At 42.7% G+C, this 17611-nt stretch overlaps 1 protein-coding gene across 2 annotated transcripts in view; it reads left to right on the top strand.

Moving 5' to 3' along the window:
- F13A1 (coagulation factor XIII A chain) overlaps positions 1-17611 on the top strand; it is a 163027-nt gene that overhangs the window by 104756 nt on the left and 40660 nt on the right. For both annotated transcript variants that reach the window (XM_007973790.3, XM_007973791.3), the window contains exons 9-11: positions 6456-6559; positions 7903-7991; positions 15620-15773. In XM_007973790.3, the coding sequence (XP_007971981.2) occupies positions 6456-6559; positions 7903-7991; positions 15620-15773 (347 nt within the window). The remainder of the gene's footprint in view (positions 1-6455; positions 6560-7902; positions 7992-15619; positions 15774-17611) is intronic.

Genomic DNA, 17611 nt, shown 5'->3' with positions numbered 1-17611 from the left:
TCACCACCCCATGGGCTCCTATGCCTCTGGATATGACGTTAGCCAGAACCAAGACAGATTTTCAGATAACTGCAATCAGTGTTGGCTGGGACTGTTGTCCCATCTTAATGCTCAGAGTCCTCTTCCAAACTCGTTCAGGTTTGTGAAAGAATTCAGTTCCTTGCAGCTGTAGAACTCATAGATTCTTCTATCTTCTTTGAAGCCAGCAGGATGTCTCCGCTGCATTGAATCCTTGACTAGCTCTGTCTCTATCTCTAGACTCAGACTTAACGGGCTCATCTGATGAGGCCAGACCCACCTGATCATCTCCCTTTCAATGAACTCAAAGTCAACAGATTAGTAAACTTAATTACTTCTGCAAAATCCTCTTTGACACATAAAGTAACATAGTCGCAAGAGTACTAGATTTCACCTACACTGAGGGGAGAAAATTATACAAAAGGAAGGGTAGTGGGAGTCATTTAAAATTCTGCTCTGCGTGTGATTTTGAAACACTAATATGCCATGGACATCTTTCCTGCCTAGCCAATATAGATCTGCATTTTTATGGCTGAAGAGCATTCTATTCTGTGTTTCAAAATACTCGATCACATATTGGACAATTAGGCTGCTTCCAATTTCCCTTTCTTGCATCGTGATGAACATTCTTACATAATACACTTATCTTCGCATTTGTGTGATTATTTCCTGTGCACAAATTCAAAGCACATGGATCTACTGAATCACAAGATAAACTATGACGTCCCATGTAGGGTCCCCTGGCAGGGGATGGTGCTGCTGTTCTAGTGAAGTACCGCCTTTGGTGAAGATTCTCTGAGTCCTTTGCACAAATACTGCTGAATTATTAGCATCCTTGAAAGGAGCTCTAAAAATTACTAGCTGTCACTGCACGGAACACACAGGAAGAAACATAAAGCAGAGATGTGTTCTTCACTTGTCATCTGCATCGTTATCCTCCCAAAAGGTTGTTCTCATCTTGATTAAACAAGTCTCAATGAAATGAGGCCTCTATTTTCATTTCTATGGAAAGAGGAAACAAGGAGATTTAGAATTTTTACTTTAAAGGGACACGGTACATTTTGACTGTGTAGTGAGAACTCAAGTTTCAAATGAAGGCTCTGAGAACTAGAAAACCATGAATGTTAAAGAGAAACAAACAAGCAAAGGTTTACTAAGACCTTCCTTGCTAGATGTCCTCGTGATTTATTTAGCCAACACTTAGTGAGCACCTCCTAATGACTGGGCTCTGCTCTAGTGCTGGAGATGTGGAGACGAATGAGAACAGCAGAGCCCCCAAAGTGGATTTTATGCACTCTACAAATGCATAATGAAATTGCAAGATGAAAACAGAAAAACTATTATGGATCTAGATAAAGAAGCTTTAGAATAAAAAGTAGCTTTTCAGGAATCAGTTGATATTTTCCAACCTGGAGAATCAGTAGATGAAATTAGGAAAAGTCTGTATGGAAGGAATAAGTATTTGAGATCAAATATACAACATGGTGGCTATAGTTCATTATACTATACTGTATATTTCAAAGTTGCCAGGTGAGTAAATTTCAAATGTTCTCACTACAGAAATAAATGTGGGAGGTAACTGATATGTTATTGACTTAATTTAATTATCCCACAATGAGATTTGATATTATATATATATATTCATATATAAAATCATCACTTTGTACCCCATAGTATATACAACTAAACAATTATTATGTGTCTATTTAAAAAAAATAAGGACATGCTAAAGGAAGTTTTCCAACACAAAGGGAAATGACACTACTGTATATCGAAATTTAGATCCTCTGACACGTGCGAATTGTAGCAAAAATGCTAAATATCTGGGTAAAATGCCCACGCCTGTAATTCCAGCACTTTAAAAGACTGGGGCAGGAGGATGGCTTGAGGCCAGGAGTTCAAGATCAACCTAGGCAACATGAGACTCTGTCTCAAGAAAAAAAACAAAACGAAAAATAGGAAAAGAAATGTCTGTAAACATTAGTCCCTTTCATGGAGGAACTTGGAATATAAAAACTAAGCATCCTTAAATAGAATTGTGTAATGTCAGCCAAATGGAAACTCTTGAAGCATGGGTAACTTAGGACACAATTCCCCTAGTCATTCCTGAGTGGAGAGGATTGCATGGTGAAAGAGATCCCCATGGCTGTGGAGGTAGCACCCTCTCATTCTGTTCATGGCCTGTCTGGGAGCTGAGCCATTAGCTTTCCACCCACTGACGGAGGCCCAGCCCCACTGGGAGCATTTACTTCCTCCCCACCTCACCCACTGCCTGCAAGTTCCTGACCCTGTTATGAAACTCCCACCCTAAATACACAGATAACGTCTCAGCTGTGAGTGAAACTAGAAGAGATCACGTGTAACTAATTAGATGTCACAGTGAGAGAAAAGAAACTTTTCCTTGGGTCCTGGTCATTTGAAGAGAAATATTATCCTCAAAGAAAAGTCTTTACTTGAGATCTGAAGTGCAAAGCATATTTATCTTGTTCCAGGCTAACCTTGCCAAGGAGATTTGAATTTAAATAAGGCTATTCTGGAGCCTATTAATCTAGGGTGATGGTGTAGCAGTGAAAGCCAGGATCACTGAACACCTCTGGTTGTATAGGAAGCAAGATGGGGTTCATTCAGGGTTGCAAATGTTTTATTGCTGCTTTTCCCTGGGTCCCTCTGCCTGATGGGGCAACCTTCACTGTTCTGAAGAGAGGCTAGCAGAGTCACTGTCTGACATGCACAGTGACCTTCCTTCCAGCTTCCAAGCAAAGATGGAGGCTCTCTGGTGGGAACTGGCCCCATGTTCCTGCTCAGAGACCTCCACAACTTCACCCTAATCCACATCTGTACCCTTCTCTCCCTGCAGACCCTGCCTTGCTTCCCACACTTTTCCAGGATGTGCTCTCAGCCTCATCTTCTTGCACCCTTGGTATTTGAGCTCCCTTTTAGTCCCACTCTTTCTACCAGTTCTTCCTCCATGAACATGCCTCAGTCTCTTCTAACTTAAAAATAACCAAAACGGCCTTCCCTGCATAGATTACATGCTAGACACTGCCTTATCTTTTCTTCTCTCTTACAACCTAGATCACTCTTTTTTTCTTTTTCCTTTTTTTTTTTTTTTTTTTTTTTTTTTTTTAGACAGGGTGTCACTCTGTCTTCCAGGATGGAGTGCAGTGGTGCAATCATGGCTCACAGAAGCCTTGATCTCCTGGGCTCAAGTGACCCTCCCACTCAGCACCTCAAGTAGCTGAGACTACAGGTCAGCTAACTTTTGTATCTTTAGTAGAGACAAGGTTTCACCATGCTGCCCAGGATGGTCTCAAACTCCTGGGCTCAAGCAATTCTCCTGCCTCGGCCTCCTAAAATGCACTGGTGTGAGCCACTGTGCCCAGCCTCTAGGTCACTCTTAAGGAAGAACCTACCTCTTTCTTCCCTCCTCTTCTTTCCCTCCTCATTCATCAACTGGTTTTGCCCAACCCTCCTCTACCACCTACCAATACTCCCGCATCTCCTCCTCCTCTTCATCCAATCCAGAGCATCACAAGTGTAGACAAAAATGCCTCTTAGACCTCATCTCCTGGATTTTCCACAGGCACTCAAGCTCATCCTGTCCAGAATTGAGCTGGTCACCCGCCCATCACCCCAGTCCCAACACAGATTTCCTTCTCTTCCTTTTCTACTCACAGTCTTGGTAAAGAAAACCATCATACTCCTCGGACAGGCAAAAGTCTTCCCCAACTCATCCAAGTCCCCTCCCATCTCCCTAAACCTGTGGGTTGTACCTCCCAGTGGCTTCTCTCCCTCTCCGTGGTGGTGGCCACCTGAATGCCTTTCTGGTCCACTGCAGACTATTGCAGTTCTTCAGGGGTGGGGGACAGCAGGGGAGGACTCAGCTCAATCTCTAGCCTTGCCTCTGCATCCATCTTCCATGAACAGAGATTTGCAAATTTATCTCTTCTTAATTTATTCCAATGGCTTTTCATTGCCTAAGAATAAAGCACGAACGTTTAATTTGATATCAAAGGATTTCACAATCTTATCCTCACCTATATCATAGCTCAGTGTTGAAGAGTATGGATTTCAGAGCTCTATCACTAACTAGCTGTGTGGCCTCAGCAAGTTTCTTAGCCTTCCTGGGTTTCAACTTCCTCCCCTATAAACTGAGGGTAATTATAACAGTACTGAATTTTTTTTTTTTTTTTTTTTTTGAGACAGTCTTGCTCTGTCGCCCAGGCTGGAGTGCAGGGGCGCAATTTCAGCTCACTGCAAGCTCCGCCTCCCGGGTTCATGCCATTCTCCTGCCTCGGTTTCCTGAGTAGCTGGAACCACAGGCACCCGCCATCACACTTGGCTAATTTTTTGTATTTTTAGTAGAGACGGGGTTTCACCATGTCAGCCAGGATGGTCTCGATCTCCTGACCTCGTGATCCACCCACCTCGGCTTCCCAAAGTGCTGGGATTACAGGCGTGAGCCACTGCGCCCAGCCAATAGTGCTGTTCTTATAGGGTGCTAGGGACATCAGATGTGTTAATATCCATGAGGGTTTTAGAATAGCACTTGGCACTAAGGAAGTGTTACATGTATTTGTTAGTTCCGTACATTGCCTGCCATCACTGTTCTCCTCCTATGCACTTGAATATTCAGACATGCTACGCTCCAGTCACAACACACAGCAGACAGTTCCCCAAACACACCATGGTGGCTATTTCATGCCACTGCAACTTTGTTCTTCCTCCTTTTGTTGACCTCCTAAACTCCCATTTATCTTTCAACCCTCAGCTCAAATATCACTTCCCAAATACCTGGAGACTTTGCTCCACTGAATCTCCGTGGCACCCCAAATGAACTCCCGTTTTACCACGGATCATTTAAATTAATTGTTTTTCAAAGTCTGAGAGTTACCGTTTTTGAGCACTTATCACATGCCAGTCCCTGTTCAAAATACATGTATTAGCTTATTTAAGCCTCACGGCAAACCTATGACAGTTTTGATAATTGGTTTACAGGTTTGTCATTTCTCCTAGATTGTGAGGGTCTTTATGGGTAAGAATCTATGTTTTGATCATCTTTGAATCTCCAGGTGCCTAGTGTATAGTGGGTACATAGTGAAATTAATATCTCTTGAGTCAATCGGAAATGGGCTGCACTCAGAAAAAGATGGGAGCATGGGGAAACAAGTGACACTGAAGGGCATCTAGGGAAGGGACCCATGGTAGTTGAACCTGAAATTCATCATTGCCATAAACAAAGACTGCAGTAACTACCTCACCGCATTATTAAATCTTTATTACTATATGAACATTTTCTATAGTGCTGAGGGGTTAATGTGCTCTCATTTAATTCCGTACTGTCGTATAATTTCAGGTCTTTCCAAGGACATAATAATACAATTCATGATGACATTTTATTCCATGCTCTTGCTTCCAGGGTCATATTCAAAGTCCTGAGAAGTTTCCCATGGCCCTTAGCCTCTGGGTTTCCCACCTTTAATAAAGGGTAAAGAGATATTCACCCTGACAACCTATTCTTCTTGTTGGACATGAGATGGAAATTGTAGAAAATTATAGTCAGGGATAATTGTTATAGTTTCTATGGTAATGGTCTAAGATCATAAACACAAGTATTTATTGCTTAATTACTACAAAGGAATATGCTTTTTCCAAATAGGAACTATATTAAAAAGTTCAAAATAAATATTTCAGTTTTGGGTAACTTTTCTTCCCTACTCCTTCGGTACGTAGTAAGTTCTGTTTCATTAGTCAGCAGAGAATGGTTGAGATTAAAACTGCTTAATGCACTGATTCAAATATCTTTGGGTGGCCTTAAAGCTACTCTTAGCCGGGGGAAAGAGACATCCAGCCATATGAGTGTCCCGAGGGATGCCAATGAGAAAGAATCTGCCCAGAAAACCCAAGTCTAGAGCCCCAGGATCTCTCCAGGAGCTCCCAGATTTGGCTTAAACTATTCTAGTAATCTGTAGACAGCATATGCACAGGATTTAGGGTCACTTATTTATTTATTTATTCTTTATTTTATTTATTTTTATTTTTATTTATTTTTTTATTTTTTATTTTATTTATTTATTTATTTTTTTGAGACAGAGTCTCTCCCTCTGTCACCAGGCTGGAGTGCAGTGGCACGATCTCGGCTCACCGTAACCTCCACATCCCGGGTTCTGGTGATTCTCCTGCCTCAGCCTCCCAAGTAGCTGGGATTACAGGCGTGCCACCACACCCAACTAATTTTTGTATTTTTAGTAGAGATGGGGTTTCACCATGTTGGCCAGGATGGTCTTGATCTCTTGACCTCGTAGACCCACCTGCCTTGGCCTCCCAAATTGCTGGGTTTACAAGCATGAGCCACTGCACCTGGCCATCGCTTTTTGATGTCTTGGAGCATTGGGTGTGAAGGGAAGTTTAACCTCTCTGGGCTTGTGTTTTCTAAGGAACTACCACTGCTGGAATGAAGCATGGATGACAAGGCCTGACCTTCCTGTTGGATTTGGAGGCTGGCAAGCTGTGGACAGCACCCCCCAGGAAAACAGCGATGGTAAAATTGTGTCCTCCCTCCGGGAAATGCTTCATTGCTGATCTTTATTTTGCTTTTATGCTTGCATTTGGTGTGTGGGAACCACGCCCATTGGGAGCCAACATCTGTAGTGTGCTTCCTGGGCACATGCGCAGTATTAGCTACCTTCCAATCAGGTTTAATTTCATTTCAATAGTCAGCTTTACCCTGATTATTTTACAAATTTTAGAAAAAGAATATAAAACAACATATAATTCATCCATTCTTGCTTTGCTAAGCAGTTTCGAAGACAGGAGAGAAAATATCTGTAAGCATTTTTACTAGGCTATAAAACATACTTCAGCCCTCATGGTATGCATGGATAAGATATAAAGCAGTAGAGAAAATAGAGAACTCGAAAAATAATTATAGATCATCCTTTAAATTGTTGTTTTTCCAGAACCTGGCCTCCTTTTATGTCGTGTGATTTCCTCCAAAGCTTGAGTATGTGGGGTATTTGTCTTCTAACTTGCCAACTATGCTAAGCAGCTGCAGCTCTGACCTCCCCCAGATTTTTACAAAATCACATCATAAGCCTCCATCTCTCTTTAATATGATAATATAAAGAATCAGTAGACTGTGGATATTGTGGATATTATGTTTATTTCCTCAGGTGTTGATATATTGATGGGCACACACAGGCACATGCATAAACATTCAGTGCATATTCATAGTGAAACCATGTTATAATCCTAGACTTTAAGGAAGAAAGTTTAGCACTTTCTGGTGTTCTGGTATATATATCATGGGGACACTTTAGAGATGACTAATAGCAGCTAATCTCTTATTAACTATGGATAGGTGGTAAAAATCTAAAGGATTTTAGAAGAGTAACATGGGCCTTCTGACTTCCTACATGCATGGTGGGCATGGCCAAATGCACAGGTAATGTCCAGATTCTCCAGTTAAACTTGACTTATGTTCATAATGTCCAAAAACAAAAGACAAAAAGCAAAACAAACAGCAACAGCAACACAACCACAGAGGACACGTCAACATTCCAACATTTCAGATACCACCCGAACAAGAGATAAATGCTGTGTAAGTCATCTGTTTGGCATGAACACATCTGGGTATGTGTCTGTAGGTGGCCCAGTAGATGCAGGAATAGTGTTGCCTTGTATTTGTTTCCATGGCTTCAATTTTTGGCTTGAGGAAGCATAGCCAATGGATTCTCTTGAGCCTTGGAAAGAGTTTGGGCTAAATCATCAATGAAGTCAGGAACACTGGTCTCTACAGAGTCACCCTCAGTGCCATGCATCTTGCAGTATCTGGACAGAATTGGAGATGAGAAACTCACACTGCCCTTCCTCTGTGCAATGCAGGCATGTATCGGTGTGGTCCCGCCTCCGTTCAAGCCATCAAGCACGGCCACGTCTGCTTCCAATTTGATGCACCTTTTGTTTTTGCAGAGGTAAGCGGGAAGCTGGAAGAAAGTGCTGTTTTTCTTCCCAACTTCTTAACACCTGAAAGAGTAAGCTAAAAGTTGTTGCTTGTAAGTTTTCCAGGTACATAGTGTATGCCTCGTGTTGACAAAGGTAACTAGGCATTATTCCAACTTCCAGGCTATTAACACTAAATGCAGTTCTTGTTTAACATTTTTCTTTCCTTGATATTTTCGGATTCTTACTCCCAAAAATAAATGCTTTACTAACATTAGCTTAGTTCTCTGCACCCATGAAGTAGGTATCAACTACTCCAGAGAAATTATATGACTAATGGATCTCTCAACTAACCATTGGTAGAGATGGGTCATGAATTGAAATTTCAGGACATGCTACTTCCCTCTGGGACTAGTCCAGCAATCCATGTAGGACAAAATCCACATACACACACCCAACCATGGTCTTACCCTGACCTTTGCAATCTGTGTTCTGCCATCCCACAGCATCGCCCGTGGCCAGGGAGGGAAGGTTGAGTTGCCAAAGGAGGAAGGGAACCTGGAGGCTGCTCTAAAAGAATACAACCCACCTACAGGGTTGATGTGAATGCCTGGGCAAAGGCTCTGCAATTTCAGAAGAACTAGGCAGGGACTGGAAGCAGAAGAGGCTGTTAAAGGATACTCAAGGAGAGTTCTGAAGATCAAATTAAATGTAAGAGATGTTGGGTAAAGGAGAAGGCTGGGCTGCCAGCCTTGGAAGACTTGAAAGACTGAGAGGCAGGACTTCCCTAGGGTATATTTGCACCAATAAATACACTGAAATAATGTCGCTCACTTTGCCTACCTTTGGATGCTCTTAGCAACCCTCTAAAATTGTTAATATCATTCTTCCCGTTTTACAGAAAAGAAAATCAAGGCAGAGAGTAGTTAAGTGACTGTCTCACAATCATCTAGCTAATAAACAGCAGTGCTAAGATTTGAAGCCAGGCAGATGCCTGAACGTGTGCTGGTAACCACTGCACTCTAGTACTCTGGGAGGAGTAAATAGTTATTATTAATGTACACCAGGCACTGTACTGGGGGGAATTCTAAGCTTCAGGTCTTTAAGAAACATATTTCTAGATGCCAGGTGACAGGGCACAAACACACCGAACGTGAAATGACAACAAGACCAGTGATGCTATGGAATTAATTGTCAGATGGGCTGTGTGGAGAGCACAGATCTGCATTCATACTATGCGTGAGTTGAGAAGTAGAGGCCAAGAACTGAAGCAGGATGGCAAAGACCACAAGACACCGTCTAGGAAGGAAGGGCGACCTGGGAACAGACAGTGAGGATGCCTGTGGAAGTGTTCCTAGACAGTAGGAGCAGAGAACTGTGGGACCACAGGCGAAGGAGGGATGATTAGGCAAAGGGATTAGAAAGCAGTCAAAGGACGGGAGGAGTACTAAGCAGGGGGTATGAGTTGAGCATCTGAATGCTGTGTGGGGGCAGTTGAAAGCTGTGATTACTCACTAGGATGCATCAGGGGTGTTGGAAGGTGGAGGCTGAAGGAACTCAGTGCGGGGGACCTCCCTGAGAAACTCGCTCCTTGTCCCTTCTGTAAGTGAGAGAGTTTTCACTGGGCAGGAACCTGGGAAAGGTGCTGGCAGCCTTGTGGAACACGGATTGGAGGGGTTGTTACAAAGTTGTAGGGAACATCTAGAGAGCTGGTCACCCCTCCAAGCCAGAGATGGAAAGGGCCTGAGCTAAACAAATGGCAATAACGAGGAAACGAGGAGGCAGGACTGAGAAATATTATTTAGAAGGCAAAACAAGCGTCAAAATTCAGACAGCAAGATCAGGAATTTGATACAAAGACCAGTGTTCATCTCATCATACCTGCCATGACAGTTATAGAAGCCTTTGGAGACCAAGCTTACTGGACTTGGAATTTTATCCCCTCGATTTCACTTTGGGATTTGAAGATTTCCACAAACCTCCCCAGCTGCCATTTGATAGTTTATGATGCTACGAGAGCCTCTTATGAGGAGATCACTGTGAAATCCACAAAGCCTTGTATTCAGCTTTTTATTATGCTTTATTGCTGTAAAGAAGGAGAAGAAGGACCTCCCTCCACAAGTGAGCTGCCTAATAGCTGTAAATGCAAACACTTTTTGCTATTATTAAATATAGATCGGGGTGTTATGAATGTCATCAGGATTTGCCGATTATAATTACTCCTTTCTCACCCACTGCAGAGGCGTGTCTGACAGAGGGTACAATTTGTTGCTTTGGCATGGGCTGTGCTCCAGGGCTGAGCCATTTTTAAGAGATGTTTGAGCTGATGAAAAGTGTATGAGGAATCTTTTCTCAAGGGTGCCTGCAGTGGGACCCCATGGAGGGCATCATACGAGTTGACGTGTCTCCGGTTGGAGTCTGCAGCTCTCTCTGCTCTCCCTCCTCCTTGCTGCATCAGCTCGCCTTCTCTTCCCTCCCAGAATGCTGACTTTCTTGGTCATTCATTACTCATTTCCGGGCTTGATCAAGCATCATGTTCATTGACTATTTTTTAGTTTTCCCAGGGCCTTGGTCTCCGTAAGTGAAAGCAGAGCCTAAAAAGAAGAGGGATATGCCTGGAAAATGTCTTACCTTCTGTTCCTTTTTTCTGTCCTCCTCCACTCTGGAAGTTCACTCCCCACATTTCTGGATTTCTGCCAGGGCTCGAAGCTTATTTCTCTTACCCCTCCCTTCCCATGCCCTCACTGCTGCAGTGGGTTCCTGTAGATCTGAAGACCCATCTGCCTCTTATCTCCCCAGCTCATGGTGGCCTAGGGCTTCCAAACAGGTGAGAGGAAAGGAGAGCTGTTCTAAGTGTCTGAAGTCGTATTCCAAGATTCCATGTTCACTAAGCCCTCAGGGGTTCTTAGTGAAGAACTATCTCCTTCTTGCCAAAGATAACTCTCTTCTGTCCTAACTTCTCATTAACTCTGCTGACCTCTTTCACACCACTCCACCCCAAACTTACACACATACACACACCTGTGCATACATACACACTTGCATGCACGCACCCATGTGCACCCACACATACACATGCTCCTGCCTGCCCTCCCTGGCACGGAGATGATTTTGACAGGAGCAATAACTGGCTCCTGGGGACCACAGCAACCATCTCGTCGCTCAAGAAGCTAAGCCCTCCTCTGCTGTGGGTCAGCAGTTCTCTTATACAATAAGTGGAGATGTTTTCCTGTAGATTATTCATTCTCAATTCAAACTTGTTTATTTTGTTACTATCTTATCAGATGCAGCCCATTTTTTGGCATCTCCTACTTGGCTGTAAAATAATCCTGTCATTTATTCAGATAGCATATAAAACTTTGAAATTATTTTAGCTTTCCTTCTTAACCTCCCTTATGCATCTTGCCAAAATTACCTTCCAAAAATTATCATAAATCCAGCCACTTCTACGATCTCTATCATTACCCTCTGAGCTCTGTACAGCACTAAGCTCCATGAAGTTACCTCCTAACTCGTCTCCCTGATCCCCCTCTTGCTCCTTTTCTGTCTATTCTCCACAGATCACCAGAATTATTCTTTAAATGTAAATAAAAACTTCACACTCCTGCCCCAACCCTTCTAGTGGAGTTCCGCCACCCTTACAATAAAATTGAACGTAAATTCTTACAAGATTCCATGGCTTCCCTTCCACTTCATCCCTTGTTTATTTCCCTCCAGCCATACTGAGCTTTATGCTCTTTGGAAAGCATCCACACATCCTCTTGGTTCAGCACTTTCAGACATACTGTTCCTTTTGCTAGGAAAGCGCCCCTCACTATCTTTCACTCTATGGAGGAAGAATGCTTTGCAGGCTTTGTTCCCTCTCTGCACTCAAGTCTCTGCTCTGGTCACCTCTTCAAAGAGGCCTTCACTCACCCCACCCCACTCCATCTAAAATATCACCATCTGCCCTGTTGTTTTCATCCTCCTGCCTTAGTGTGTATTCCATTTCTCCCTTCTAGCATATGAGCTCCATGAAGGGAGAAGCTGTTGTGTCTTCATTGCTGAGAGCAGGATCTAGGGTCCAGCACCAGGAAGGCCTCCTGTTCCAGGAGGGCATTCACTGCCTCCATGTGCCCTCTGAGGAGCAGCACTTTCTCTGCAGAGCATGCAGATGAGGTTATCTCCACTTGGGAACAAATGAACGAACCACAGCAAACTCTGTCCAGGGTCCTGAAAGCAAGAGCACATCTCCAGCCTTAGTGGTGAAGAGCATATCTTCTGCCACCTGTGGACAAATGTTCACATTCTATGGGCCTGGGTGGACATTTGCAGAGAGCAGCCCCCGAGCCTCCTTCCCACTCCACCTGTGCTGAGAACCTATGGCCCTGACCAATGGTAGAGGCTACTATGTAGGAAGTGCCTGTACTTAAGAGGCAAGGGTTTGGTGTTGTGAAAAGAATACCCAATTTCATGCACCAATGCCCAGGTTTTGTGTGACGATAACTTCTTCAAGTGTAGGGGTAGAAAAAGGTGATCACTAACATTATATTACATTCAGAAGAAGGAAGAGAATTTAGCCTTAAACGTAGGGCTTTCACAAGTAGTACCAATCTATCCACCAGCCCTGCAAGGAAGGTAGGCTCAGAGAGATTCAGTAACTCATCCAAAGCCACACAGCCTAAGTCCAATATTCCTTACCATACACTCTGAACTTAACTACTGTTCTACCACAGAGAGTCAATTGATTTTGGGTGGGGCCAATCATTTGATGCTTTTTTAGGCTCCTAGATGATTTTCTAGTACAGCCAGAATAGAGAAATGTTCCACTACAGGCTGAAACCAAAAAGAAAGCTTTCTAATGTCACTTGGAAAGAATAATTTCCCTCCACATACCACTCCAACATACATATACAGAAGTCACCCCATACGGGTGTTTCCCCTCTCCTTTCTCAACAAAGGACAGTGCTGTTGATCTGTCCTGAGATTTTAGCCTACATAAATTTCTGAAACCAAATTCAAGGTGGTGGGGGTGGGGGCAGGAACTAGCCACTTTCATATTTAGCTTGTCTCCCTGGAAAACCATAAGCTGTTACAAGGCTTAAGATGATATTTATCATTATTGTTGCTACAATTTGAAAGTGGAGGAGGTCACTGTTTGTACTTAGATGGCTTCCTCCAGAGGGAATGCCAGAATTCTCAGGCAGTTCATTTAGTTTTCAAAATGACTAGTATTCCACAGGTATCTGCTGTGTCCTTTCCTGTCCTGATTCCTGACTTCACGTTTCAGCCTTTCACAGCATGTGGCTGGCACCACCAACTTCTGGCTGCTCTGCTGAGGAGCAGGGCCACCGTTTATCAGCCTCAGAAATCTGAGCCGCAAGCGCGGAACCATCTCACCCCTCAAGCTGGTGTTCATGCTCCTGCAGGGTGGTGTAGGAGAGGCAGTGCACTGTGAAGGCCAAGGAACGGGCTATGGGCTGGCCCAGGGCTTGCGCTTCTTCTCTACCAGCTCCCAGCCATGAAACCGCAGGGCTTGCGCTTCTTCTCCACCAGCTCCCAGCCATGAAACCACAAACACTTTGCCTCCCCCTTCTGAGTCTTGGTGCCCTCATCCATAATACGGTTACAATACATACCTCACAGGCTTGTTGTTGTGAGGTTCAAACGAAATCCTTTATAAAATGTCCCTGAAACATTGTAGGTATGCAGTAAATGTTGGCTATCTCCTCTTTAGTAGAAATCCGATTTCATGTGCACTCAGAACATTCTGTGAGAAAGTAAAATTGCTCTCTTTAACCTCAACTTTAAAACCTAGGGATATATCTTCAAGTTTCCCCATTACCTAATGACGACTATTATATTGTTTACTCAATTTTGAAATGTACAAGTCATGTTCACATAGATCTTATCTCACTCTGACCTCAAATGCTCCCATAAAATTGGCAGAAAAAGTTTAATCATTTTTATTTTATAGAATCAGGAACTGAAGTTCATAGAGATTAACATGCACTTTCTACAAGGACATGCCCACTATAGGAACCAGGTTTCTTGCAGCAAATCTAGTGTTCCTCTCAAAGGCCATCTAGGTTTCACCTTGGCTGTTGCTATCTAGCCAACCCCTGACCCCACTGCCCCATGTCCAAAGTATCTTGTACTCATTCTTTCATGGTACTTATTGTACTATATTGCAGGGCTTCTCAAGCCTGACTGTCCAACAGAATTGTGTGAGACCTTTTGTAAAATATAATGGCTTTAGGGCCTCACGTGATTTAGGTCCCACCTCCTTAATCAGGCATCTATTTTGTTAAAAAAGTTCTCCAGGTGACTCTGATGCACAGAATCATGCTTACTAGAGCATAAACTCTATAATGGCAGAGATCAAATCTATTTTGTTCATCATTAGGATTCTGAATCCTTGAACAATATCTGGCAATACTATTAAATAATATATTATGGTCAATAACATTTATTGAACATTTACTCTATGCCAGACACTGTGATAAGTAATGTATGTGCGTTTGTTTCTGTTAATTCTGCCAATCATCCTGTGAAGAAGGAGTTATTGTCACCCTATTTAAAGAGTGGGTAACTGAGGCTTGGAGAGGAGCTTGGGAAACATTTAGTAAATACATCAATGACTATTAGCAGTACAATTCATGCTTCCTGCCCGCTTCCATGATAATAAATGGAATTCTCAAGAAAGTGATTGTAAAATATGTAATAAAAGACTCTGGTAGAGTCAGCTTTCAGGCACACATTAGTCACTGTCTCTAGAAAGTAGAGTGGTAAAGCAGAGCCTTGGGAGAGCTTGGGGGCAGCCAGCATGGCCCCAAGACACTATTTCCAAGTCCCACAAATAGCACATTTTAGTGGCTGGACCAATAGAAAATAGACTGAGTTCCTCCTAGATCATTTAATGTTATTGTTCAATTTAAATACTTTTGACTTCAAGTAGCAGAACTGATGTGACTGAAACAGATGGGGACTTATTTTTCTCATATAAGAAATCCTGAATTAGGTGGCCCTGATGCTGGCTTAGGCATTTAACAGCATCATTAAGTCCCCTAAATACCCAAAAGCCTCTCAGCTTTCTACTCTGCCACCTTCTCATTGTCGGCCATGTTTCTGTTCACTGTCTCACGATGGCCACAGCAGCTTCAAGCATTCCTTCACTTCACCTGCAAACACCTGAAAGCAGAAAGGGAAGGGCAAACTCATGCGTGTACCTCTCTCCTTTTTCTAAGGGGAAAATGTCTCCCAGAAGTCACCTAGCAGACTTCCTCTTCCTCCTGGTAGTTGGTCACATAGTCACAGTTAGCCCAAAAGCAGTTCAGGGAAGCAAGCGATGGGCATGGTGGCATGGTGGCATGGCATTGTCTCCTCTCCCATGGGAGGTAGGACTTATCAGGAAGACAAAGGAGAGAGAAAAATGGTTGCTTCTTAGGCAATGTATTGTCTCAGCCTCAAATAAATTTTATTTAAAGTACTGCTAAATAAACTAGATTCGCCTTTAGAATATATTCAAAATCTGTTTGGTCCTATGATACAAATCCAATATTGTTGAAGAAAGGGGCGTGTCAGCTCCAGAGATCTCTAGACGACTACATTATGGACAGTTAAAGACTTTAGCAACAACAGGCATGTGATGATGGCTAATGCTCTCCTCTCCTGTTTTCAGGTCAACAGCGACCTCATTTACATTACAGCTAAGAAAGATGGCACTCATGTGGTGGAAAATGTGGATGCCACCCACATTGGGAAATTAATTGTGACCAAACAAATTGGAGGAGATGGCATGATGGATATTACTGATACTTACAAATTCCAAGAAGGTAATTTACTACCACTGAATGAAGATTTATTTGCCCAAGTCCATTTAGAATTTATTCATTGTCACTCAGAGATGAGTTCCAGAGAATGAGCTGGCATTTGCTGCATTTGGTAGCAACAGCAGAAGTATAAACTTTCATGCGTGAAAGATACATCACATATGTAATTTTTCATTGTAGTTTTCTTTGCTAGCTTGCTTTGGGCAGGATTCTCATTCACATGGCTTGTGAAATGATTTGATTTAAAGTCATATCTATTTTAACAGAATATAGAATATGTTCTTGCTCATAAGAACCTTAATTTTAAATAATCCTATTAGAAAACACTGTGTAACTAACATAATTTTAGTTCAATAATAGAAATTAAAATAACGACTTCACATTTGTTTAGTACTTTACCAGTTATTTTCACATACATTGTTCCATTACATTATCATGGACTAATACAAAGTAGATAATAAAATATTAATAGGACAATACAAATCAGGACAATTAGGCCGAAGGCCAGTTTCAATTATAAAATAATGTCATGGTGGGTTTTTGTTGACTTTTATTGCATAGAATGTTTCAAATGGCACTACTGAGTTTAATTCTATCTCAATCAATGCTTAGTGTCCACTCTATGCCTGCAATTGGTTTGGTGCTAGAGATCCCAGCAGTGAGCAGGACCCAGTTCCTGTCCTGGTCTGAGTGATAGGATTATTGTGCAGAGGGGTCTTTGAATACAAAAAGTACGGACCTTTCGTCCAACTGTTTCAGAGAAAGAAAGACTTGAGAAGCGAAGTCATGGACCTCAGTTAAAGAAAGCTAAACAGGAGTTTCCAGGCAGTGGGAACATGATCAAAGTTACGAGGCGTGAAGCAGCCCTATATGTTTAGGGTCATGCAGGCTCAATGCCCAGTGACTGGAGACAAAGCTGTCCGAGGCCAGCAGTGGCCAGGAACTGGAGGACCGTGGGTGTCTTCATGGTGAACATGCAATATATTTTGCAAATGATTCACTGCTAGAGGTTCTTAGGAGTATTTACTTTAGTGAATGGATAAAAATGACAAGTAATTAGCATATACCTAAATATTCATTGGAATCCATGAAGTGTTAAGGAGTGCAGAATTTGTTTTAAATATTTTAGACAGTCGCCCTGCTCTTATTTACAAAAGTAATTTGCACTATAAAGAAGAAGCTTGCTGAATTGAGAACACTTGTGCATAGTCTCAGAAAGTCAGAATTTTTGTTATCTGAACTAGTGAATTTTCACTGTATTTTTGAAATGCTTCATTTTCCTTTTCTGTTGGTTATCATCCACTGCATAACACAGATATAAAGGTTTTTTTTGGGGGGGGGCATTTGGATTTTTCCTTAAAGGAAAATTTAAAACAATATAAGTGCAAATAAAACAAAACAAACAAGAAATGCCCTCTTACTATAGTTATAAGCAAAAAAAAAGGTTTGGAAAAACAAAAAAGAAAGTTCATAGAAAAGTTAGCTGCAACATCCACTCATTCGTACATTCATCCACACGACAGCTGGCTCTTACCACCTGTCATCTTCCAGTGCTGTGTAGAGCTGGACACACGCACAGCCCTGCCTTCCCATGCAGCTGGGGAGAAAAGCAGAAGGCAGCCCTCACTGTGCTGGGTGAGAATTGCTCTGGCACAGGGTGGACAGGTGCTGCCGGGCGCAGAGAAGGGCTCCCAGCCAAGGATTGGCATTCAGGGAAGGCCTCGTGGAGGAAGTTAGTGATGGGCTTGCTAAGCCCAAAGGACACACAAGAATTGGCAGGTGAAGCTGGGGAAAGAGGTCCCCAGGAAAAGGCAGTAAGGCAGGGATTGTGGTGAGAACTC

This window comes from Chlorocebus sabaeus, chromosome 17, assembly GCF_047675955.1.
Source record: "Chlorocebus sabaeus isolate Y175 chromosome 17, mChlSab1.0.hap1, whole genome shotgun sequence".
Classification (NCBI taxonomy): Eukaryota; Metazoa; Chordata; class Mammalia; order Primates; family Cercopithecidae; genus Chlorocebus; species Chlorocebus sabaeus.
This window is presented reverse-complemented; position numbering and strand designations above follow the sequence as displayed.